The sequence below is a fragment of the Citrus clementina genome, unplaced genomic scaffold, assembly GCF_000493195.1.
Source record: "Citrus clementina cultivar Clemenules unplaced genomic scaffold, Citrus_clementina_v1.0 scaffold_6, whole genome shotgun sequence".
Lineage (NCBI taxonomy): Eukaryota > Viridiplantae > Streptophyta > Magnoliopsida > Sapindales > Rutaceae > Citrus > Citrus x clementina.
Genome location: NW_006262139.1, coordinates 20,735,988 through 20,763,067, shown reverse-complemented (window position 1 = coordinate 20,763,067; position 27,080 = coordinate 20,735,988). Strand labels below are relative to the sequence as shown.

The window sequence follows — 27,080 nt, the reverse complement described above, 5'->3', positions numbered from 1 at the left end:
ATATTGTTTCTGGAAAGCAGTTAAACAACTTTCTAATTCCGTGTCTAATGTGTTTTCATAATGAATATTCAAAAAAAAAAAAAAATTGGCACTTACTTCACAAAAAGTTGTTCCAAGAAGATGTGTAATTGGATTTACATTTATTGCTGTGTTTGGGAGCATGGAATCAGAACCTTGGAATTGGAAATTGAAACTGCAAATGCTATATAAAATAATTTTGCACGAGCAAGCTTCATGTTAAATTGCACTAACTCTAGTTCATACCATGCATGCTTTCAGTTTATTATCAAACTTTTTTTTTAATTAATGTTAATTTTAAAACTTTATCGTCATGTAATTTTTTAATAATAAATTTGTTTAAATTATTTTGTTGTATTTATGTATGTATTAGCTAAATAATTATTTTATGACTACAAATATAATGTAAATGCTTAGTAAAAACTGTTTTTGAAAAAAGTATTACCAAACGCATATTTTTTATTTTATCATTTTCAACTGTGTCTACCAAACACATATTACTGTTTTCAGTTTTAAAATATAGGATACAGAAAATGATACCAGACGCATATTTAAATTCGAAATACAGCAACTGCAAAACACCATTTTTATTTTCATTTTTATTTTCAAAAAATACAAATTCAAAAACAATACCAAACGAGCCCTAACTTTTTCCTTTTAGAATAAAAACGAGCTTTTTGTTTTGTTTTTTTTTTAAATCCACATAATCAAACACACTTTGGACAAATTTTAAATTTTGAGTCCTAAAAGTTAGCCTTATCCCGTCTTTTTCTGAGGCTCTGAGCCGCCAAACATAGCCTAACTCTTCTAATCTTCATCTTCAAAATTACCACAGCAGCCCCCTCCCATCTTCCCACCCACAATTTGTTTTGTTATCAAATTGTTGATTATTCCGTCTTCAAAAAATAAAATAAAATAAAATTGTTTATAATTCTCTTCATTTACTATTTTAAATTAATAGACGAATGAATGATTAGGAGCTCATTTTTTTTCCCCAACTTACAGAAACCGAAACCTCATCAACAAATTCGTCTTTATAAATGCAGGCATAAATCTCACATGAAGTTTCCTCTATCCACCAAATTTTCTCCATAAAGTTTGGAGGAACGCTTCTTGAAATTCAGAGATCTGCCATGTTGCTTTATCATCATCATCATCATACCAATAAAGTGTTGGCTCCATTGGCAATTGAGTCCCCTTAAGTGGCTTGATTGGGTTTGTTCCCCAGTTCGAGTCGCAGGGAAGTCGCCTTTGTTGGGAGAACCTGTGCCTCCCGGTTCGAGCGGAGACTTCTAATCTAAATTATGGTACGGGCTTAAAGATGTCTCCCACAATTGGGGCCCTCCCCAAGATACCTTATGGATAAGACCAAAAAAAATAAATCATCATCATCATCATAACAATTTTTCATCGGGGTTGGATGCATTTAGGGGCTGGGCTTTAAGTAACTATATTGTCATCCTTACCTGCTACGTCAGAAATATTGTAATTGAAGAAAATTTGAAACCGATGATTAATTTACTTAACAAAATCGAATGCATTTAAAATTTGTTGAAAAGTAACTGAAAAGAAAGTTCGTACACGAAAACAACTCGAAAATTTCATTGATTAGAAGATTCCAAAGAATGACTGCTTACTTTCTTGCATGATATTTGAGGGAAAGTTATGAATCGATTAAACAAGTCTCACAAATTTAGGAGTTTTCATTCAAATTTTTTTTAATCAACTTGTGTTTGTTTGGTATTGAGGTTGAACAACAACAGCTTAAAATTTTAAAATACTAACAATTATTTGTGGCTTATAAACTGAATTAATTTGATACCATTATTATATAATATACATATAATCTTTTATAATTTTTGTTATAATCATTTATAAGTTATAATTTTCTTTTTAACGCAACTATAATTTAAAAAACTACAACACCTCGATATTAAAAAAGACCCATCGTGTATAACTAGCTGATCGGAAGCAAACATCCAGCAAGATACATGGGAAAGAGATAACTCACTGGCCTTTTGCCCCCACCGTTCCCTGGAGTAAAATTACCAAACTATCCTCCCCCTCAATTCCTTTCCAAACACGTCTTCCAAACGCAAACTCACCATCGTCCCGTGCATACCTCCCCACACAGAGAACCCTTGCATGTGACCATGACCCCCGCGGTTCACGTAAGTCGTAACGTACTCATCGGCTTCCCCTGTTCGGAAATTCCCAAGCATAACGCACGTGCACTTTTCCAGTTGTCAGCCAACAACGTTCTATAGTCACCGGCTCTGTAGCTTGGGAAATAAGATTCATCGCCCCTCAACCAAGACCACTTGCTGCCGGGTTCAATCTTTGACCGGGGGAGGAAGCCCGGCTGGCACGGAGTCGTTCGGGTCAAGTAAGTTAACTCTTAAACAGGGAGCTATTCAATGTCAACAATCAACATAAAGAATGTTTGTCTCGATCTTTACCACCCAACTCAAAAGTTTGATTGTCAAACCAATATTAATATTATTTGACACAAAAATTTATTATCCGTCAACATTAAATTGATTGACTTAACCTTTGTAAATCAATTAAATTTTCAAGTGGGATTCTCTCTTTATTTTATTTTATTTTCTCTCCTAATTTTTCATACTTAAATAAAGGATCAAGACTGAATTTTAATTTTTTATATTGATAATAAAATTAATTTTTTATTTTATTTTATTTACAATTAAACCAGTCTTTTTAACTAAATTTAAAAATAAGAAAAGACTAAGAGATGAAAAAAGAAAAAGAAAAAGAAGAGAATCTCTATCTTAATTATAATTGTAACATTTTATTTTTAAAATCTTCGTTTATTATATAAGCTAAATCTTTATGTATCTAAAAATGAACAACAGCGGAAGTTTGTTGTGTTTTTATCAATCAATAATGCTACGTTTTACTGAATTGTAATATTCACTTATGTGTTCCCAATCATTTATTACCATGCATAATATACTCATTGATTTTAATGATAATTATTTACATATGATTTTTATAACTCAATCAATAGATAATACATAAGATGCTGCACCAATGAGTGTCCCAATTGAGTAAAGGCTAATTTGGTAATGTTGTAGCTTTTGAAATAATTTCTATTAGTTGTACTGTAGAAATAAGTAATTGTGAAAAGAATTAATTAAATTTTTGATAAAATTTATTTTAAAAGTGTTGTGAGTGTTAAAAGCAATCATATGTATTTGGTAAATATTACTGTTAAATTACTGTAAGCATACAAATGATTATTCATTATTTGGTAAATAATACAAGTTATTGGACATAATATTCAATAAAATTTATTTATATATTTATAAACATGTATATGCCACTTTTTTAGTTGTGTATATATAATAATTGATAACTAAAATAAATATTTTTATATTGTTAATTTTTATTTTTTTATTTTATATTTAAATAAAAATAAAACTGATTCTCGAATCATATTTTAAGAAGTTACTCTTTTCTTTCTTTTTTTTTTCAAATCTGTTGAAGGATAGGTTAATTTTGTGAGAAATGATTTCTAAAAAAAATTACTAAATGCTAAAATTAGTTTTGAACTTTTTAAAATAAGTTTTAAACCTCTTAAAAGTAGGGGTGGGCAAAAAAACCGTAGTCTTAAAAAAACCGAACCGAACCGACGGTTTTTTCTAATTCGGTTTGGTTTTTTTTTAAAAAAAAAACCGAATATACCGTTTGTAAAAAAAACCGAAATGTCGGTTCGGTATTCGGTTCACTTAGCTAAACCGAAAAACCGAACCAAAAAACCGAATTATTTTTTGATTTTATTCAAATCAAACATGTGTTAATAATTTTATTCAAATCAAACATGATTTTATTCAAATCAAACATGTGTTATTTCTCTTTATAACATTATGATTATGTTTATATAGATGGAGTATTGGAGTTTGGTTATATATTTTAAAATTTTAATATTTCATATATTTGGGAGTATCTTATTAATAGTTAGTAAGATATTAGTGATAAAATGTGTTTTGAATACTTTGTATTTATTGTTAATATTTGTAATAAAATTAGGATAAATTAATTGTTGAAAAAAATTATTACATTCATGAGGCCCAATGGGCTAAAAATTTAAAAATTCAAAATAGGCCTAATAGGCTCAGAACCGAAAAAACCGAACCGAACCGAAAAGAACCGTTTGAGTTCGGTTCTTATTGAGTTCGGTTCTTATTCGGTTCTTTTTATAAAATAACCGATTTAAATCGGTTCTACTTAATTTCGAACCGTGCCCACCCCTACTTAAAAGCAATCCCAAATGAACCCTAAGTGCATTAAAATAAGTTTTAAATATCTTAAAAGCAATCCCAAATGAACCCTAAGTGCATTAAAATAAGTTTTAAATACCTTAAAAGCAATCCCAAATGAACTCTAAGTGCATTACTCTTTATCAATAACAACTTTTATCAATTATATCTACAACAATTCCAATAGTTTAACTAAACTTATTTCAAATATGCTAATTTTTCGCTGTAAACAAACGATAATGGAGGAGCAAATGTTTTCTATGATGTTTAGAAAAAGATATGTAACACAAGAAAAACAAAAATGAATACCGAAAAAGCCAAAAACAATGTATCTAATGTCCTCTGTCGGTTTAGTGGCTTCCTCACCTCGCCCAGGATTATTTTAATTCTCCTCATCTTCTTATACGCATCGTATCTCCGCCTCCCTTCCTCTTCTCTCCCTTTTACAACTCCCCTTTTACCCATCATTCCCTTGTGTAAAATTGCCAAACTATCCTTCCCATTCAGATGCTTTCCAAACATGTCTTCCAAGTGCAGACTCACCTTGCTCACGTGCATCTCCCCAGTGTGAGACGCACTGAACGTCGCCGTAACCCCACATTTCACGTACTCAAGTGACGATCCCTCTTGCCCGGCAGAGAACACCCATGCATAGCGCAGGTGTACTTCTCCTGTTGACAGCCAGCGACGCTCTGCGGCGGTCACCGGCTTGTAGCTTGACACATTCATCGCCCGCCGTCCGATTGGGTCGATCAGAATCCAACTCAACTTTAAACCCTCGAGGATTTCGCGATACATTTCCTCATTGACCGGGTGAGGTATGCCGGTGGGCACCGGATCTTTCGTCTCGAGCAAGTCAACTCTAAACGGGGAGCTGTCAGTTGTTTCTGTTTCGACAACTTTACTGAATATATGCCTTTCCTGAAAGTGGATATCAACGGCTGAGATTAATCCTGGCGGACAGTCGAGATTCATCGGAGAGGAAGAGGTTGCCATGTCGGGGTTAGTAAAGGCGTGGGAGAAGAAGGAGCGGGGCCCCTTGGGGAACGATGAGATGACGTGGCGCAGACGTGGATGGTTGGTGGAGGGCCATGTGGAGTTGCAAATATTTGTCCATAGAGTTTCGTTGGAAGTGAGGGAGTAGAGTCGAGAGGAGGCGCAGGAGGCAGAAGCGAGGGCAGTGGGGTCTAAACGTGTTAATATATGAGTTTCGATAATATCAGGATGGACGGCGGAGATTGAGCTGCTGCTGGTGCCGGCCAACGACGGAGGATCCATATCCATTTGATTTGATGCGAGGCTTTGTAAATCGTCTTTTTGTTTGACCTTTTCGATAAGATGATTTTTGGGATTGGAGTTCATAACCTTTAAAAAGGGAAAAAAGAAAAATTGAAGACGGCTGTATGCGATATAACACTGCATGTCAAGCGGACCCATATGTATATATATGCGGTTTGCCCACAGCAGCCTCAGCAATACTAGAACGTACTTTATTGTCTTTTTCTATTTCTTTTTTAAAATAACAGGACTGCCATTATACATTAACCACGTTTTTTGTTTAAATAGTACCGCAAAATTTAGTATATGCTTTTATATATGGTCAAAAATGGCGAGCTTGTTGCTACAAATTTTAATCGTTAAATCTGCTTGTCTCGAACCATGCAGTTGGGGAGTCAACCATGCTAGGATAAACTCAGTTCACGATTGATTGGAAGAAATGAAAAAAAAAAAAAAAAAAAAAGGGGGGGAGAGCAATAGAGAGAGAAGGGAGGAGAGAGAAAATAAGAAAAATGCGTCAATTTTACTATTTAATTTGACATAAAATTTATCTTTTTTTTTTTGTTTTAACCACGAAGTATCTTGGGGAGGGTCCCAACTGTGGGAGACACCTTTAAGCCCGTACCACAACTCAGATTAGAAGTTCCCACTCGAAACGAGAGGCACAGATTCTCCCAACAAAGACACATTTTCTTATCTTTTTTTTTTCTCTTCTTTTCCTCTTCTCTACTCTCTTTCATTTCTTCAAATCAATCATGTGATTAATTTTCGGTGATATTAAATTATTCAGATTGTGTGGTTGTCGTATTACGTTTATGTGTGAGATTTAATATATGGTTATGCTGATTGTGGGCCAGCTACGTGATCTCCATGAAATCACAACTTATTTTTCTTATATTCTATATGATTCAGAATCTGTTTGTAGGTATGTATGCTGCGAGAAAAAACCTATCTCGCTATATGTGAGTTTTGATCGTGAGTGATTGTGCCACCAAATAGCATTTAAACAAATTAATTAATAAAAAGGCTACTCATACAAGGGAAATGACTATGGAGCAATAACGAACAATTTAATTTAGGGACTTAAATTTTTTAAATGAATTAAAGTGTCACAAGATATATAATAGATTGTAATGAATGTTATGATGAGTAGATGACTTTTTCCGAAAATGAGTTTAGCGTTTGGGGTTCATATATTTGCTGCCCTCGTAGATCTGAAAATTACGTCAGTCCCCCCCTCCTTCTATTTTCGGTTTGTGTTTTTAAAGTAACAGGATTCCTTTTCTCAATAATATGATTGCCATGAGTCAGGTATGTTGTATACACATACAAAATACTACGCACAACTCAATATCTTTAATTTGAGTCTTTCCGTCAGATTTTGTTTGAGATCCAGTGATCTGTCTGAACAATCATTTGGCATATATATACTTAATAAAATTAAATTTTCAATCAGGTGCCTGGTGCAGTGTTCAACCGAGACATACACCTTATCATTGAGATAAGGTTTTCTGAATTTTAAATGCGTTATACTTGTCGCATGTGCTTCCGTCCGTGGTCAACAAAAGTTAGCCACATGATTTATATTATATTATTCAACTTAAGGACGATAATTTACCCTTTTTACCAATTTGCCAAAATTAGAAAGAGCTATTAGTTATGTGTAATGTAGCACTCTGGTCAACAAATGGCACTCTGGCTTTCCAAATTATTATCATAATCTGCCCTCGTGCTAATATCTTTTGATACCTGATGTCAGTTCTCTTTTTAATAATAATAATAATAATCACATTCAGCATGTAAAAAATTGGGATCGTCGGTGAATTAATTATGATTTCCGACAAGTTTTTTTTTTTAAATAGTATTTTTTTCAATGTTGATTTCTTCATTAAAAAAAAAAAAAAGGAGATCGGAAAATGAGATTACTTGGAGAAAATGATGAGATCACGGAGATTTTTCTATTAGATCATTAGTTTGGAACCATACAAATTTGAGCAACTCCCATAAAATATTATGTTCTAAATCTTTTGCCAGCTATAGTTGGTGTAGGGGTGGGCAAATTCGGTTTGGATCGGTTTGAGAATACCGATCAAAACATATCGGTTTGAAATATTTTCAAACCGATATCAACCTAAAAAATTTTCAAACCGAACTGATCCAAACCGACTGGATCGGTTTGGATCCTCGGTTTGAGCTTATTAGCTAAAATCCCACTTCTTTTATATTATTTTACTTAAATTATATGTTATTTTTTTGTGTCCGTAATCTAAATTGATACCTCTTTTATATTATTCATAGCTGTTTTGATATCTATATAACAATTCAAAGATACATCCATGCAAGTTTACAGCATAATACATCCTAATAAAGAAGTTCTTAACTTGTTCATTCAAAATAAACTCACAAAATTAAAATAAACTTGAACAACATTTGACAATTAAAATATTGTGCATCTTGTCCGTCAAAACTTGTCCCAATTACTTTTGATTTGTCAAAATCTGCATAAAATGATAAATATAATTAGTTAGATTGCTTAACTTAGAATATAATGTAATTATATAATATTTCTGGATTGGATCGGTTTGAATCGGTTTGGAAGAAATCCAAACCGAGTGATGTCGGTTTGCAATCCAATAAACCGAAACTAGTTTTTTTACTAATGAAACCGATCCAAACCGATCCAAATGGTCGGTTTGGATCGGTTTGGATCGACCATTTGGATCGGTTTGGATCAATTCGGTTAAAATATGTCCACCCCTAAGTTGGTGGACAGATCTACTCGGATAGATCAAAAGTCTTTGAATTTCTGAATGGAAATTTAAGGACACAGAACGTGGGAATTTATTAAGGAAATGAGAAAAAGAGAGCGTGGAAGAGTGGGGGTATGGGGAGAATCAAGTTAGTAAAGGACAGAGTAAAATCCTTACCCCTTAGAAATATGCATAGCCTTAATCAAGACAAAGAAACTACATTTTAGAAAAGCCAAACAATTAACACTGGAACTGGAAGCAAGCTTATGAAAATCTATAAACCCATTTACATGCTGATAGAAGAATTTTCAAACTTTTGCAAGTAGAATCTGCCCCCACTGAAAAACAGTAATGTGAAGCCATGAATTGGCAAAGCAATCAACATTCGTCTTAGACGAGCATTAATATTAAAAGCAATATAGATAAATATTATAACAATATAGCACTACAACAAAACTGAGATTTAGAAGCACCTGCAATGTGCTACTAAAGGTAAAAAGGTAATACCTTTCGAAGTGCTTTGTTAGGCCATGTTATTAAAAGTATACTCTTCTATTAGCAATTATTAAATTCCATAAATTACATTTTCGTAGCATACCATAAAAGTTACATATGTATTTTTAGTTGCTTTAGGTAGATGTTACTATCTCATAACTCATAGCATTTATAAATTGCTACTAAATAACTTGCCATAGCGTTTATAAAATGCTCCCAAATTCTAAGTCCCAATACAGTAAAAAATGCTATGATCTCTTATAATTTCGAGCATTTTTATGTTGCTTAAAATTAAGTAGTTAGTAGCATTTAGACATTGCTATTATATTTGGTAACAATGTATTAGCACTGTCATCATAATTTTAAAGAAATTGCCAATTAGCTTAGATATTTATATTATTCATCTTGATAATAATACAAAACTTTTTCAAATACAAGCCTATAATCCAAATGAACAAAAAGTACCATATATTAGATCAAATATTGCATCAAGGTAGCAATGTATAAACTTCATAAGTTGAAGATCAAATATCAACTCCAAATAATAATTATGGTTGACTATCAGCAAATATGCTACTTGTAAAATAGAAAAAAAAAAAAAAACAAAAACTAATGCTTCATCTTCAGAATGTGGCCAAAACTTCTTCACTTGTCGTTATCATCACGACCTGCAATATTATAAATTGAGAAAATAAAAAAGATAAGCATGTACTATCATAAAATACATAAATAAAGTGAAACATTTGCGTAAGTATTTAGATATGTAAGTTTATTTTCATGAGTTTGCATATAAAAATTTTCATCATAATATTTAAATAATAGTAAAATTTTGGTCCTAAGAGCTTTCTTTTCGACTTGTAGCTTTGGACTATTGTAGTAGTAAGAGGGTAACAACTAAAATGTTAGAACTAAACTAGAAAATGAATTAAGTAGAAGGCAATTTGGTTTCAAGAACAATTTAAGAAAGAGATTTGCAGTAGTTAACGGTAGATATTCATGGTATTTGATTCAAAATGTATCTCTTTCTTTATGCATCACCAAAATTGTTTTCTCACTTGCAATATTCATTCAATCATTTGGGCAATTCAATTAAGCTACAAGCAGATAAAAAGGCTTACCTCAATTTCAATAAACTACAGGGATGATCGATATAAAAAAAAAAAAACACCTTTGCCGGAGAGCTCCCGAGTCTAATCAAGAAAATAAACTTTCATATCATTAACATAGAGGTGCCAAAAGGAATATCATATGCACAATCATGTTCAAAAAATTAGTAAAGCACCAAAAGTCTAGCACCCACATCCATTAATTTGTTGTGTTCCAAAACAATACTACTTCCCTCTAATCAGCTGAATACCCTGCATAGTACAAAAATAGTCTTATCCAACAAAAATTAAGCCAATATTGAAAAAGGTGACACAAGTTGAGGTGGCGGTTGCAGGTCCACGACCAAACTTCTTTTTTTAAATCAAGCGACTAGTAAAATTGATATTAAACGGAAACTGTTAATACAACATCAAGCCAAGATACTAAACTTTATCAGCGTGAAGAAGTAGCATGGTTTCGTTGGATGGTGAGGGGTAAATAAAAATAACAATTTTAGGCAAAAAGAATACTATATCTGTATGTATGGAGGCTTTTTCTTAATGTTTTGCTGTAGACAAAATTTTCCCGCTAATTATTTTTTTTTTCCCTTTGAAAACATTTTCTGGTGCCACAAAATTATTGTTAACTTTGCTGTTTGTTCGATATTACATGACACCACGTATAGATATGCTATTGTATTAGATATTATTGAATATTTGAATGTAACATTGTTTTGTAGCATTTCTAAGTGTTACGATACTAAAAATTAAATGTAGCATTTAGAAATGTGGTACAAATTAATTGTGAAATATAATAAAAATAAATAAATGATACTATTTAATGATTAATTGTAGCGTCTGACTCTTTGAATAAGTAAAATTGACAAATAAATATGTTGTTTAAGAGCTCTCTAAGAAAGGGGGAAAAAAAAAAAAACGCATAGTTCATAACTCAAGGGAATATGGCCGAATCATGTGATTATTTAGGGTCTGAAAAGACTTTTTAGAGACCTCCTTATACGTTTATAAAGATAGGTAATCTGTGAGATTTTTATCTTTTTATGAAGAATCGGTTTCAATTTTCCCCATTTTAATTTCAGTTACGAATTTTTCGATACAAAATTTATATACATATCATGTGAACAATACCGAGGACGGAGAAGTTAAACACTTTGCTTAATTTCTTGCTCTGTCCCTTAATTTCTCTCCATTTTCTTCTAGAGTAATAATCCTATTGAAACCCCGTTTCTGTTTTTACAATTTTAACCATCTATAAAGTTACATTAAAAGACAATAAAGATATAATGAAGTACGAAACCTCAGCAGCCTGCACAATTCGTTTTTGATACCTCTCTTCTCTGCAGCCTTTCAAAACAATGGAGAAAAAGGCTTAAATAATAAGGAATTGGTTGTCTATGTTTATAAATTTGTACTAATATTTGTAAACTGTTCCTTCAAATTTGATGATGAGCTAATCCCAAATATTTCCAAAATACATATGCTTCATTGATGCATGCAATTGGGATTAAAGCAACCTTATAACTTTTCTGTTTCAAACATTCTACAAGAAGAAATTAGCTAGTCTTAAAGAGAAATCTCCGCATGATCGTGACACAAACTTCATCACTTTTACTTCTTGACGGAGGATTGGGGGTTCCTTATTTTATTGAAGTTTCTCCTCTCCTCCATAGATTGAAAAATACTAATTAGTCTCCAGCATATAAAAATAGATTATTTTGCTCTACTTTTCTAAGCTGTCGTCTGCTTCTTTATTAAACTCCACTTCTTTTCGTAAGTAATTTCAAGGCTTCGAAGTGGATTATAAAACTTGGTTCTCTATATAAACTTTATTTTTTAATAGTAGACAAGGGTATTCAGAGAATTGAATTTGAAGGTAGTGTACGTTATAAGAGAAAAAGGTAAGTTTTGAAATTATTAAACCGGGGTGTGTTTACAGAAGAGGTTGCGAAAGAATTATTCCGGGGTGCGCCGGTAACGCCACTCTTTCTTCTATAAGGTTCCGAAAGGTGGGGAAATTAAATCCGGCCCACGAAAACAAATAAACCCAAGATAAGCAAAAATGAAGCAACAAACGACGCCTCTACTAATCTCCTTTGTCGCGTCCGCAGCTCGCTCGCGAGTTGCATCTTTTCCATGCTCATTTTCAAATGCGTTTTGTATCTCCGCTTTGCTTCCTCTTCCCTCCCTCTTACAATTACTCTTTTACCCACCATTCCCTTGAGTAAAGTTACCAGACCATCCTTCCCGCTCAATTGCTTTTCACACGTGTCTTCCAAGAGCAACCTCACCTTCCTCACGTGCATCTCCCCACTCTGGGACCCCTTGCACTTGACCATAATCTCACAGTGAACGAACTCATCTTCCCCTGTAGAGAATACACAAGCATAACGCATGCGCACTTTTCCTGTCATAAACCTCCAACGTTCCACGGTCACCGGCTTGCAGCTCGATAAATTCATCGCCCGCCGTCCGATTGGGTCGATCAGAATCCAACTCAACCTAAAATAGTCGCTGAGTTCACTTCCCTCGCCCTCGTTGAACGGCTGATTTAGCCCGGTTGGCACCGAGTCCTGCGGGTCAAGTAAGTCAATTCTGAACGGGGAGCCCTCGAATGTTTCTGTTTTGACAACTTTACCGAAGATGTGCCTGTCCTGATAGTAAATATCAACGGCTGATATTAATTCCGATGGAAGGTCGAGATTGAGAGAGGAAGGGGTTGCGTTGTCGGGGTTAGTGATGGAGTCGGAGAAGAAGGAGCGGGCCCCCTTGGGGAAAGACGAGATGACGCTGCGCAGACGTGGAGTGTTGGTGGAGGGCCACGTGGAGTTACAAATGTTTGTCCAGAGAGCGTCGTAGGAAGCGAGGGGGTAGAGCTGAGAGGAGACGCAGGAGGCGGAGGCAAGGGCAGAAGCGTCTAATCGTGTTAAGACATGAGTTTTCATGATATCAGGGGGGACGGTGAAGATTGAGCTGCTGGCGAGGGCAGTGTCTGCCGGCGACGGAGGATCCATACTCAGATGATATGATGGCCTCCGTACAGTGTTTGAGTAGGAAGAGTTTACTTCACCACAAAACACAAGAGGGAGGGCTTACGGCTTGGAGTTAGTTTTTAAAGAAAGTAAACTGTCATTAATCGGCGCCAGTGCGACACGTGTTCGCTTCTAGAAAAGGATGCTAGTTAAAATTATAAGAGCTTTGGCTACCTTGGAGCTGATCCAAGGTGGCTGCTGCCAATTATAAAATATGTGGCTTGGGGAAATTGGTGAAGTGTGCGGGTGGTGTGATGTGATAACGCGGTGAAAGTGTGCGGTAAATCAGATGTACAACAGTCAACTTTGAAATCAGACTTTACAGGACCGCATATGTAAGTAAGCGAAATCGAAATCGAGATGTCCAAAATATCATTTTTTTTATTTATGGTCATGCCTAATTTATAATTGTTGGCGGCTTTTAGTGTGGATCACCTAGGCAGTCGATCATATTTCTCTAATAATACTTGAATTAATAATTTTTTTTTACTTTTTTTAGTAAAAAAAAAAGCCTACTTGACTTCTTCTTAAGTAATAATTAATTATCTTATACAAATATATTTGATAGTCTTTATATTAAAGAGTTATAATTAATAATCTTTGTCTAACAGTTAAATTACTATTAATTTTTTTCCAAAAATAATTTAAATTCTTTGTCATTTCAATTTAAATCCTACAACTAACATTTTTATACAAATATATATCAATAACCTTAATGTTAGAGAGTTATAATTAAAATATTTGTATTGCCATTAAATTATTATTAAATTTTCTAAAAAAGTAAAAATTTTATTGTCTTTCAATTTTAAAAAAAAATAATTATTTAACATTACTAAATTTCTTATGTTCTTATCTAATAAAAATTTGTTAGCCCACTTTTGAAGCAAAAAAAAAAAAAAAGGAATAAAGATTCAAATAGAAGTTAAAAAAAAATCTTGTTGACTATTTTTTTTTTTTTACAATTTCTTAATAATTTACTGATTATTATTAAAATTTAAGATATAATTAAAATTTTTAATAAATTTTGATATTTCTTTATATTTCTATTAAGTGTTAAAGTTAAGAAGTCTCGTAAAACAATTTTGTCTGGAATTCCCTAAATCCTGTATAGCCAACTTTGTGGATCCCAAGATATAAACTTGACAATGAGATAAATTGTCAATCCCACAATTAGGGGTGGGCATTTTCCGGTTCGGTTCGGGCCGAACCGAACTGGAACCAATCGGTTCTTAAAAACTCAAACCGAACACGAACCGAACCGAAATATTTCGGTTCGGTTCGGTTCGGTTCTAAAATTCGGTTCGGTTTGGTTTGGTTCGGTTCGCACATATTCCTGTATTTTACAGTTTTAACCAAATGTTTTACTGCATTTTATAATTTTCACCTAATCTCACTGCATTTTACAATTTTCACTTGCATTTTACAGAATATAAGTTCACAACAAGAAAAATAAAATTTTGTGAGTTTACAATTTTGTGATTTAGCATTTTATATTTTATATTTTGAATTTTGATTAAATTAATTTGTAAATAATTGGCAAGAACCGATCGGTTCTTCGGTTCAGTTCGGTTCAAAACCGAACTGAATGTAAACCAATCGGTTCTTGTAATTTCAAACCATTCGGTTTTTTACCTTAGAACCGAACCGAACCGAATTAAATTTTTTCGGTTCGGTTCGGAAAAAACCGAACCGTTTGCCCAGCCCTACCCACAATAGACTCACTTCTAGAAGGATTTATCTTTGGATCCAAGCCGCGTCAGATTTACTTCTTTTCTTTTCTTTTTTCTTTAATACACTAATATTTACCATAATAAATTTATCGAAATTATCCTCCATAATTTTATTATAATATAGGCCGAATTTCCATTCCTCACATAATATTAGAAAGATATTTATGCTACCCTAAATTACAAAGAGATAAATCAAAATCTATCAAGACTATCTATATCTTTAATAATTCTACTATAGTATAGCCGCCCTAATTTTGACATTTACATAATTCTGAAGGGATATTTATTCTACCTCTAATTATAGAAAGACAAATAAGTTTCCAGCCGTGCATTAGATTCACTTTTTATATATATATACTAATATTTACGATAAAAAATCCATCTAAATTATCCTTAATAATTTTATTATAATACAGCCTAAATATTTACCCTCACATAAAAGTAGAGAGAGATATATATTCTGCTCTTAATTATAGGAGATAATTTTACCTTTATAATTTTTTTGGGTGGAGAATTGAGTCCCATCCAATATTGGGACTGGATCGCATGTGTATTTGTTGTGTAGGCCATTGGCCGTCAGTTCTTTGTCTTACATCCAACAACTTCCAAATCTTTTGTCAATTTATGTGCTTTCATATATATAGTCTCCAAAAGTTAGCTGCTTGTCATATTTTTGACCTCTAAGGCTGCAAGTTTTGGAAGCAATTGCGTGACAAACAGCTTTAAGGCTGCATGTCACATCCCTTGCACGATATCAAGATGGACGGTGGGAGATATAGCGGGTGTTCGCCAACAACTGAGCAGCCACATGCAAAAATAGGATGTAACTGTGATGGCTTCTTAAACAGTGTTTGATTAGGAATGGGCTTACCAAATATTATAATTCTTCTGTTTTTAGGCTTCAATTCTTGCCTTTTTAATTTGCCGAGGTCATGGCAATTATTATCTACTGTCGTTGAGGAGTATCAAGATGACAAGATCACCTTGTAAAGGATTTTCAGGATCATATGTAATCCATGGGACGATCATGAGAATAAACACATGCAAATTATCGAAATTGACACTTAATTGCTTTTTACATGGACATTGGTCCTAACCCATAAGCACATTAATACTCAATTTATGTTAAAATTGCACAGTTGTCTTTCTCTGTCTCTCAAAACGAGAATAAAAAAAAAAAAATGTAGTTTCAACAACTGAAATGTAATAAATTAGCAATCTTTACTGCAAAATCAAAGATACGAAAAAAACAATTAACCTTACTGTTCAGTGTTTGGAAGGACCGAAAGATCTGAAGATCAAGTGCTCAGGAGTACATCTCTTGCAACAATCTAGTTAATGACTCATCTTAGGAATCATCAAGTGATAATGCCGTGTAAAGACCCAAAATTTTGTAATGACACCTAAAACGAATCTCAGGACACCGCGTGTCAAGGTATTAGTGTAAGGGCGACATTGTGATTAAAAAAGGCCCGGGCCTGCAGCCGGCCTATACAAATAAAATAGAAGCCTAAAGCCCATTTTATTCGTTGAATAGAGGAAAACTCTGGAATTCGGGGAAGATTTTCCTAGCAATTAACCCAAACAACAGGTGCTTTTAAATGATTGTCTTAAAAAAAAATTTCGTTTTTTAACGATCGTGTGTTTTTAAATGATTGTGTATCGGTAAAATTTATTATTTTTTTTAATTTTTATTAATTTATCAACTAATCATTTATATATATTTTTATCTATGAGAAGTTTAGTTAATGAGAGAATCGAAACCAATTACATTTAGTAAATTAAGCTTTAATTTAATTTAATTCGAAGGATTAAAGACTATGTGTGTCAACGTCAAAACGTCACTAACGTGGGGTTTAGTGAGTGAGGAGTAAATACTGTTCGCTATTTTAGAAAGAGTTATTACTTTATTAGTGACTTGTGAAAAAAATTGAAATAGATGAATTACACATCCGAGGCCGGCATTAATGTAGAAAGACTTGTTAGCAACTGACATCACAATAATGATCCCCAATATATTTATACGAATATATAACATTAACATTAGGGGTTATTTATATTAAGAGTAATCAATAATATTTAATTATTGTTCATAATTTATCATTTTAATATTTCCATAAAGCAAATGGGTAAATCAATACTCTTACTATTTAATTGTTCATAATTTATGTGTAACGATATTTAAGGATATATATCTTTATGAAAAAAAAAACCTTAGTATAAAAAAAAAATCGAACAAATTGATGTAGGATGAAATTAGAATTTAATTTCAACGTATATATATAATTCTCAGTAGATTAGAGTGGTATTTGAAAAAGAGTGAAATGATCTGAAATTTTATTTCCTTATTTGATTATGATTTCATTTTCAAGTTTGAGTTGAGTCTTGGGATGAAAGTGCTTTTATTCTATTATAAATGAAGTGGTTATTTGACCTTTTTAATCATCCATTATCTTGTTGTGTTGGCACTGGCAGGAGAGGAACACATAACTGATCTTCTAGCATTGCCTCGACATAGGTCTTTCATCCCTTCATTTGCACAAAGGCTGGGTGGTTATGGTATCAATTATTTGATTGAAAAGGCTGGACAGCCGTGTTATATTGAATGAACCAAATTCCAAGCCAATAAATTCTGATTGATTTTTTGTGCCGACCTTTTAGTAAGCTGTGATAGGTAGTTAATGAAAAATATATATATAAGTAATTAAATCCTAACTATAAACTGTTATTAATAAAAAAAAGTTTTCAATACTCTTGAAGTAGTGTTTATTTTTTATTTATTCACTGTCACATATATATACTTTAATCAAATTATGAAAATATCCATGTTCATATGGTAAGCATTGAATGAATAAAGAGCAATGCTCCAAAAATACGAAAAACCCTTCTCATTATAAATACATGTGTACGTACACCATGACAGAAGTGGAATTAATGCATAGTTATAGCACGCAAAGAGAATCTCTTGGATCAGTAGCTGACAAGAGTGAAAATGGATGACTTCAATTAAGAACAAAATCATGCAAACACAGAAACCCAATTAGTAAACTCGACAAGCTGACGATGAGGAGATGAACATGCGTACGTTACTTAATAATTTTCTCTTTGTAATAATATATACATAATTGTACATATCAGCTGGTTGCAAGACTTTGTACATGTGAAATTAACAAAAGAGACATGACTGAAGATGTTTCCCAGCTACATTTTGCTTTTCCTGCATGCATATATGTTGTCTCTAGTTCTACATGATTTCCATAAATTACAGAAGTTCATAAAAAGAGAAACATAAATATCCTGGAAACAACTACTAACCCTAGCGAAGCAAATATCAATGCACCAAAAGCCATATACAACGTATCTATTCTTCCTTGATGTAAATTGATTCTATTCCATATTTCACACTCTTATTTCAGTGTAAGAAAACAATCTACTCACACTTCCTCTTCCCTCCCCTTCACGTTCCCCCTTTTACCCGCCATTCCCTTCCGTAAAATTACCAGACTATCCTTCCCGCTCAATTGCTTTCCATACATATCCTCCAACTCCAAGCTCACCTTCGTCACCTGCATCTCCCCGCTCTGGTTCTGAGACCCCTCGCACGTGACTGAGATCCCACATCTCACGCACTCCGTTGTTGATCCCTTCTCCCCTGCATTAAAGACCCACCCATAACGCACGTGCACTTCTCCCGTTGACAACGAGCGACGTTCTACTGTCACCGGCTTGTAGCTTGATAAATTCATCGCCCGCCGTCCAATTGGATCGATCAGAATCCAACTCAACGTCAAACGCTCGCCGAGTACACGACTCAAGTCCTCGTTGACCGGCTGACCAACCCCGGTGGGCACCGAGTCTTTTGGGTCAAGTAAGTCAACTCTAAACGGAGAGGTATCGAATGATTCAGTTAAGACAGCTTTGCTTAGTACAGTCTTGTGCTGATAGTAGATATCAACGGCTGAGATTAATCCCGACGGACAATCGAGATTGACCGGAGAGGAAGAGGCTGCGATGTCTGGGTTAGTGAATGAGTCGGAGAAGAAGGAGCGCGGCCCGTTGGGGAACGAGGAGATGACGTGGCGGAGACGTGGAATATCGGTGGAGGGCCACGTGGAGTTGCAAATGTTTGTCCAGAGAGACTCGTTGGAAGCGATGAGGGAGTGGAGTTGAGAGGAGACACAGGAGGTGGAGGCGAGGGCAGAAGCGTCCAGCCGTGATAAGACGTGAGTCTCGATGATGTCAGGATGGATGGTGGAGATTGAACCGCTGCCGCTGCTGGTTGTGTTGGTGGCGGCCAACGACGAAGTGGCCATATCATGCATTTGATTTGATGATGCGGGGTGTTGTAAAATTGCAATTCTTTTTTGTGAAATGTCTTTCGAGATGCGCAGTTTATACAATATATATATATATACACACACACACACACGCACACGCACACGCACGCACACTCTCCGCACAGTGTAGGGCTGTCTTGTCGGTTTTGTATAGGACAATTGGGTTTCTGTTAATTAATCACAAAATTGCCATTCATTTCACGACGTCTTGGACATTGACCTTTTGGTTTTCATGTCCTTGTATCGTCTGATGGTGTGTTTCCGTTAGTGTGAAATCACAATATACAAAACACTACGTTTCATTTTCCTCTCCCAGCGTATGCAAACAGTAATTAATGATAAAGACGGATTCTAGAATTTTGTTTAGGACGAGCAACTTATCTCATTATTATTATTATTGCTCAAACATATATTTGTTAGTTGTAAGGGAGCATTTGTCAAGTTTTAAATTAAATTGGATTTCCGCCAAATTTTAGTATGGAAAATGGAATCAATCATTCGGGCTTTCCAAAGCTAAATTAATCGTGTATGTGTGTGTGTGTGTGTGTGTGTAAATTCTGAGTTTTTAACGGGTTTCTAGCACCAGATGGGGTCAGGAGGTATCTTCGCATTGTAAATGTAAAAAAAGTGTAAAAGTATCTGTAACGAAGATCTGATTATTTGTTTTAATTTCTTCAATAAAATAAATTATTTTAAATATTATTAGTAATCATTTTACAAACTAATTAACACACGCGTGTATTTTAGTAATAAAATAAAATTTATGGATTAAGCTATTTTAACATAAAATTTTGATACAAATTTACATCAGTTGATCTCTATACAATTAATCATATAACATTCAATGGTTTTAAAGATTGGAATTTAGACAAGTTGGCGAAGCGAAGGCATCTAGAGGCGTGAAAGGATCAAAATTTTTGAAACGTTGCTACATGGCCAAAAAAAAAAAAAAAAAAGGTTTGATTAGCCATCTAAAATATTAGATTATATTTTATTTAAGAGTGAAGGATATCACAAAAAGGGTCGGGGCTTCGAGGCAGCTTCCAACCGTGATTCCGTACCCCAACATTTCGTCTTTCACCGATTTGGTCGTTAGATTTGCAGCGTAGCCATTGAACGGCTGTGAATTAATTTAGACAAATAACGGTGGACGTTGGCTACCGTCACGAGCCATTCGAGTTAGGTTTTCAAAGAAATTAGAGTTGTATTGGGGAACATCGACGGCAAGGCGGTTGCTGTCATTAATCCAAAAATTAAGACAAACATGAATCGATCCTTTTTTGCATTACGGTTGCCAGCTGAGATTATAAGATAAGTATCGATCGAGTCTTGCATCGATCATTCAACTGAGAAGATTGGTCTTGGGCGAGCCATATGGAAGGGGATTTTGTGAATATTTCATCATAAGTGTGGAGAATCAAATGCGGATGAGTCAACAACTAAATTGAAACTGAGATACACTTTTCCAAAGAATTGATGTGAATAATAATTTTGTGTAAATGGTTTGGGCAAGAAGTGCGTTAACATAATATTGTGTTTATTGGGATCATATAAAATAGCATTGTCTTCCTTCCTTACAATTATGCAATTAGATACCCACATTATATGTGTCGTGAGCATTAGATTTGATTGGGTTATGATGATGAGTTTTCAATAAATGTAATTTGGTTGGATCCATTTCAGTATGCATGTGCGCGTGTGTAAAGACATTCATCAAAAAATGTTTTGTTGTCCTTGTCCTTTAAGCTAGCCTACTTATGTTGAAATAGCTTTTAGGATGTAAATGATATAACGATTATCAATAATTAGATGAAATTTTAATTAATTTGTAATGGTTATATGATATTTAAATACACAAAAAGAGAAATAGTTTTGTTTCCACTTAATTTATAGCTGTTTGTGGTAGTCCCTTTCCCAACAATAATTAAGTTTTAAATCACTAGTTTGAAGCCACGAAGAAAGACGGAAAAAGTTTTTATTTTTATCTTTTATCGCAAACACCTTTTTTATGGGTTTACTTAGTGGCTAGTTACGGCGGTTATCAGAGCTCTACAACTTTATCCATAAGGAGATAATAAAATTGCCGATCTATATATTTTTATTCAACTTCCCTTCACGGTTTTTTCCTCAAGATGTTTACTTAAACCATACATTGGAACTATTATCTATTTACCTCTACTGATATTTTTTTTCTTAATAAAAAATTATAACTCTCTACTTAATCCAGTAGTGAAATCACTTATTTACATTGTTCGGAATTCTAGAATATTTTAAGTATTTATTTTAAAACTATTAGATAAATCAATACTTACGTTGCAAAAATGAGTCTCAACCTTTACTTGCAGAAATCAATTGATTGCATATATTATGCGTTGGATCCCCCTATCTTACATACACGTAAAATACATCTCCCTCACATAAACAGTAAATGAGTCACATATATGCACTGTTCATATGAGAGGGATATATCTTACATGCATGTAAGATAGGGATTGCCTCATGCATTTATTTGTTACAACATTTTTACCCATTTGTTGTATATATTCTTTGACCTAATAGTTGTTTGTCAGTAGTTGATCAGCCCATTACCCACTTGACAAGTTACTTCCAGTGGCTGTCGTGTGTCATCCTAGGTCGTTGGATAATATCCAACGGTCTTATGGCTACAGGACAAAAATGAGGGGTTTACAACCACTGTTGCAATGTAGACGTGGCCTCATAAAAAATTTATCCCAAACGAGATAATAAAAATTAATTCACTTTACAACTTGTGAAAAATAATAACCATTTGATAATGACACGGCATTTAATAAATTTAGGATAAAATTCATTACAACAAACAAACTTTCCAAATCTCCTCATTAAGGTATCTTTTATTATAATTTGGTTCTGTTAGTTATACTTCAGAACAAATTTCCCTGTTGTAATTTGGCAGCGTTAATTTTTGCTTTTTTATTATGAATATTTTCCATTTGATTATATAAGATTAATGAATGAGAATTTTTAACAAAATTTTGAACAAAAACTTTTAAATTGAAATAGCTCCAACCGTGATACAAATACGTAAATGATATTGCCGTCTAAAAAGCTTTACTTCTGAGTTTCCGATTAGTTCATGATAAGGCATCTCAATTCTCAATCACTAGTGTGAACCATATCCGACCGGCTGCTAATGAGAAATTGTTTTTTTTCTTTTTTTGATAGGATAAAAATTATGCAAGTGAACATGATGTTCTAATTTCTAATTTATATTGATTAAAATTGGCCGTGAAATCAATATATATCACTTGCCCACTAATTGTTTTCATAATAGCCAATAACTTTCTGACATGATAATTTTATAATATTACTATTATTTTTAAATACGCTTTCATTTATATTTATTGTAAATTAAATAAATAAATCATATAAGTAGAAAGTAACATACAAAAATTTAAGTATTAAAAATAATAAATATATACGAGTGTGAATAAAATTAATAATAAAATATTTTCTTGTACTTTTTATTATTTTTAATTATTTTTCTAAAAATAAATATATATTTTGTATCCTCAAGATAAATAATTAAACAAATGACATATTTACCAATCTTTTCCTCTAAATTTTTTTTGTACCAAAGAGTGAATATTAAAAAAAATAATAGGAGATAAGTAATATATATTGATTTTAATACGAAAAAATTGGGTATTTCCGTATTTTTCTTTTTTGGCGATCTTCCTTTAAAATATTTAAGAATTGTGCATTGATATTACCATCAAGATTTGTTTAATCAATTGATGTATAATTGTTGGCCCTATGCATGTACTTGTTTGATTGGTTTTCAAACAATTATTTTTCAGTAGTCCCTTGAAGTTGAATCTTGTGTAGAAGACATGAAAAGAATACATGCATTTAGATGTGTGGGTTTCTTGGAAATCAAACTACGCAGCAAACAACATAATTTGACATCTGGTGATTAAACCCATAATTCTATAATTTTTAGCAACACAATTTATCAAATATTGTTCTACTTTTTTTTTCTCAACTGATTACTTAATCAGGAATAAAAAAAAAGTATTTTATTTTATATGCTACAAAATCCTAAACTAGCCTTAAAGGAGAAAGTTAAAAACTTTTTGCTCATTTAGATTAATTAAATAAAGTTGGCCCTTAGTCATATTTCAGTTGACTGTGAATGCGGATTACATCTATGATCACCCAAGGCCAAAAAAATAATAATAATAAGAGATAAGGTTTGGTATCTAATGAATGTGATTATCACCCCTATTTAAACCTTTAACTAAAAATTATTTTAGTTAAGTTTATAAATATCTTTCAGGTGGAGTTATTTACACTCTAAAACTTACTTTGAATACTCTAATTTTTAATAAAAAAAATTATAGTAAATTATTGTTAAGGATAATTTATTATAAATTAATATACATAATTATTTAGATCACTTACACCCATGTAGAATACTCATTGCCCCCAAGGACGTGGTCGGGTTGGTAACAACACGAAACTTGTAGCCGTTGAACACATGAGTTTAATTCTTGGGGGTAGTAAGCGGGAAAAAAAAACCTATTTCTTTTTTGCCCACCCCCTTACTTTAAAAAAAAAAATGTAGAACACTCATTATATAGTATATAATTCCTATTTCTTATTAAAATATTTATTCCAATATCTTAATTAATATTTAAATGGGTTGTGAGGACATCAATATTTTGAAACAAAATTAACTACAAAGTATGCGTGACAATTTTATTTTTCAAAAATAAAATCAAACAAAATTAATTTATAACAACCATTTTTTTATTGGCTTTCAACCCTTTTCATTCTTTTTCTTCAAGGTTTTCTTCTTCTCCTTCTTCTTCTTTGTTGTTAATAATTATAGAATAATTTTTATTAGGTTGTTCTCATTGCAAGTTATTTTGGATGGAAGATTTAATATTGAACATAAAAAAAATTAATAAACAAAATAATATGTTTATGACTTGACTTGGTTTGGTTATGTTATTGTAAGTATATATTAAATCTCTTAAAATTAGGTGTATTAAATAGTTTTTGTTAATGTTTAAAGTAAAAAAAGTTAATAAATGTAGATAGTTTAAGTAAGAATTTTTTTCGAAATTTAAAAGAATATATAAAGTAAAATTTAATCTTTTAAAATTATATACATAATTATACAAAAAAACAAAGGGCTTAAAGTAATTTTCAAAATACATATCCCCACCATGATCTTCCAGTATCACCATGAAACAATCAGTTCAAGTGTTCAACTACCTTTTGTCGTTTTTCAAATAAAATACGTAACCATCATTTGTAAAAATCATTACTCACAAGTCAAACTTTGCCTCTTTAGATCACCGGGAACTCACTTCTAGAAGATGGTGTTATGTACTTTAATTAATTTTATCGGGTATTCTATTCGGATTCACGTTTGTTTGGGTGGTGCATTGCAAACACTCAAAGATAAAGAAACGGGCTCCGCCTACTAGCATAATTACTTTTATAGTGTGTTTAAAATTTTTACTGTGTGTTTACTTTTTAAATTTGGAGAATTAAAATTTAGAATTGATAGTATTTATTTTATAAAATAGAGGTAGGAATTAGAAGCGAGACCCACCTCAATTTAGGAATGAGAAATATGAGACAACTTAATAATAAGTCTCTTACACTTAAAAATGATGATTTTGTCCTTATTAACATTTCTAAAAATACTTACTTATAAATAAAAAATAAAGAAAAAGGCAAATCGCAGCAACCCAATTGTCGTTGCCAAATCGAGCAGCAAAAGCAACTGGGATCCAGCAACCAAACCATTGTGGTCATTTCAAGTTTAATTTATATAATTCAAGTAAACAATTTAATTTGATTTTCAATCTAGCTCATTTCAATTCCTTCCCATCTGATTTCAATTCATTTTGATTCTCATTATCTATTCTTATTCAAGCCCATTTAAATTTTTAACCCATTATAATTTTATCTCATTCCAATTTTTTTTAGCAAATGCACAGTTATTCTACAAAAAATGTAAATAAAAAATATCTCTTCTACAAAAATTATTAAATCGAGATGATCGAAGTGATCAATTCGCTTGAATGAGGTGACATGACATTTGATGTTACAGTGCGTTAAAGATGGCCAACATCGTCAAACCACAACCGAAATATTTTTTATAAGGGCACGGCACAGCCTCGTGCCATGCTCGGGTCGTGCCGTGGGCAGTGTCCCCATCAATTGTTTTTTTTTTTCCCTCAAGCCCACATGTTTAGTGTATTTAAAAAAGCTTACGTGTCTGTCGTGCTTTTTTAAGCACAGCAGCCTGATAACAACAACAACAATAATTTTTATTAAGAGACAATTAACATTTTATATCAGTTTATCATAATTTCACAACTATATATTTAATTTCACTTTAATTTATCATAAAAAAATATTCGTTCATAATTTTTTTTTTTTGTGTATAAACATGAAAAATATTTCATTCGCAATTGAAACATATCTCCATTAACTAAGTTATGATTTCATAAATGAACTATTAATATCGTAAAACTTTTTATTTATCATTTATAAAATAATGATATTTATAATTTTATTTATTAAAATCATGATATTTATTTATTCATTTAATAAATTATAAACATAAAACAACTAGAATATTTATTTAACCTAAAACTTAAATGAATTTTTAAAAGCTTATGCTAAAAAATATATTAAAAATTTTAATTTCAATATATTTGTAAAATCAAAACATTTTTATAACTTTCTTTAGGGCCTGTTTGGGTTAGCTTTTGCTGTTACTTCTACTTAAAAGTAAAAAAATAAGGGGAAAAAGATACAGAGACCCCCAACGCTTGAATAAGGGACACAAAACCCCCTAATGTTTCAAAAAAGACACTCAAACCCCCATTTGTTAACAGAAATTATAATTTTAAAATACAATTACCATTATACCCTTATAGCATATTAAAAAATAATTGTTCATTGTCCAATTTATTCCTATATTATTAATAAAATTACGAATGTAACTTCATTATCCAATTTTTCCATTTAATTTTTGTTAAATTTTCTCTTCAAACTAAATAAATTTAATCCATTGCTCAAGAATAAAAATAAATTAAATTGATTACTAATATAATAAAAATAACAATTCTCCATTTAAACTTATATAATCAACAAAATAAAAAAAACTGGTTACAACAATAATTACAAAATCTTAATTGTACTAAATAACATATCCAATAGATTGACATATGGAGAATTGTTATTTTTATTATATTAATAATCAATTTAATTTATTTTTATTCGTGAGCAATGGATTAAATTTATTTAGTTTGAAGAGAAAATTTGACAAAAATTAAATGGAAAAATTGGGTAATGAAGTTATATTCGTAATTTTATTAATAATATAGGAATAAATTGGACAATGAACAATTATTTTTTAATATGCTATAAGGGTATAATGGTAATTACACTTTAAAATTATAATTTCTGTTAACAAATGGGGTCTGAGTGTCTTTTTTGAAACTTTAGGGGGTTTTGCGTCCCTTATTCAAACGTTGGGGGTCTCTGTGTCCTTTTCCAAAAAATAAGTAAAAACTCTAGTTTATTTTTGCTGTTTAGATGATCATAGTAAAAAAATATTTTTTTTTTAAATAAGAAGCTCTTTTTGAAGTGTTTGGATGACCATCTAAAAAAAACCTTTTAATTATTATAAAGTCATTAATACCTTTAAGTATTTGAATCTAACAAATACTTATCAAATTTAAAAATCAATGACAAACAAAATAATTATTTAATCAATCTAGTTAAACTTTTACAAATTAAAGTACCGTTTTTCTTTATAAAAAAAGAAGAACAAAAATAACTAGATTAAGTTTATCTAAACATTAGTTCTAGGGGTGGGCATTTTCGGGTTCGGGTCGGGTTCGAATCAACCCGATTGGATTTCGGGTTGATCGGGTTAGAAAAGAATTCATCCGAACTCAACCCGAAGTTGTAACCCGATCTGAACATAATCGAATCGGATCGGATCGGGTCAAATAATCAAGTTAAATTTGGGTTAATTCAGATCG

The 27,080-nt window shown here is 32.3% G+C and overlaps 3 protein-coding genes across 3 annotated transcripts; all 3 read right to left on the bottom strand.

The window, feature by feature from the left end:
• Nucleotides 1-4,449: 4,449 nt before the first annotated feature.
• On the bottom strand, nt 4,450-5,717 carry LOC18039273 (probable F-box protein At2g36090). Its single transcript, XM_006430189.2, has one exon. It carries the CDS (start codon nt 5,658-5,660, stop codon nt 4,566-4,568), a length of 1,095 nt encoding a protein of 364 aa, XP_006430252.2. The 5' UTR covers nt 5,661-5,717; the 3' UTR covers nt 4,450-4,565.
• A 6,093-nt stretch (nt 5,718-11,810) lies between these two features.
• LOC18039272 (probable F-box protein At2g36090) lies at nt 11,811-13,039 on the bottom strand. The gene has a single exon (XM_024181965.1). The coding sequence runs from the start codon at nt 12,936-12,938 to the stop codon at nt 11,943-11,945; it is 996 nt and encodes a 331-aa protein (XP_024037733.1). The 5' UTR covers nt 12,939-13,039; the 3' UTR covers nt 11,811-11,942.
• Nucleotides 13,040-17,829: 4,790 nt separating this feature from the next.
• Nucleotides 17,830-19,044, bottom strand: LOC18039969 (probable F-box protein At2g36090). Its single transcript, XM_006430187.2, is given in 1 exon segment — nt 17,830-19,044. A coding segment is annotated over 1 exon segment (1,050 nt). The 5' UTR covers nt 19,009-19,044; the 3' UTR covers nt 17,830-17,958.
• Between the last annotated feature and the right edge of the window lie 8,036 nt (nt 19,045-27,080).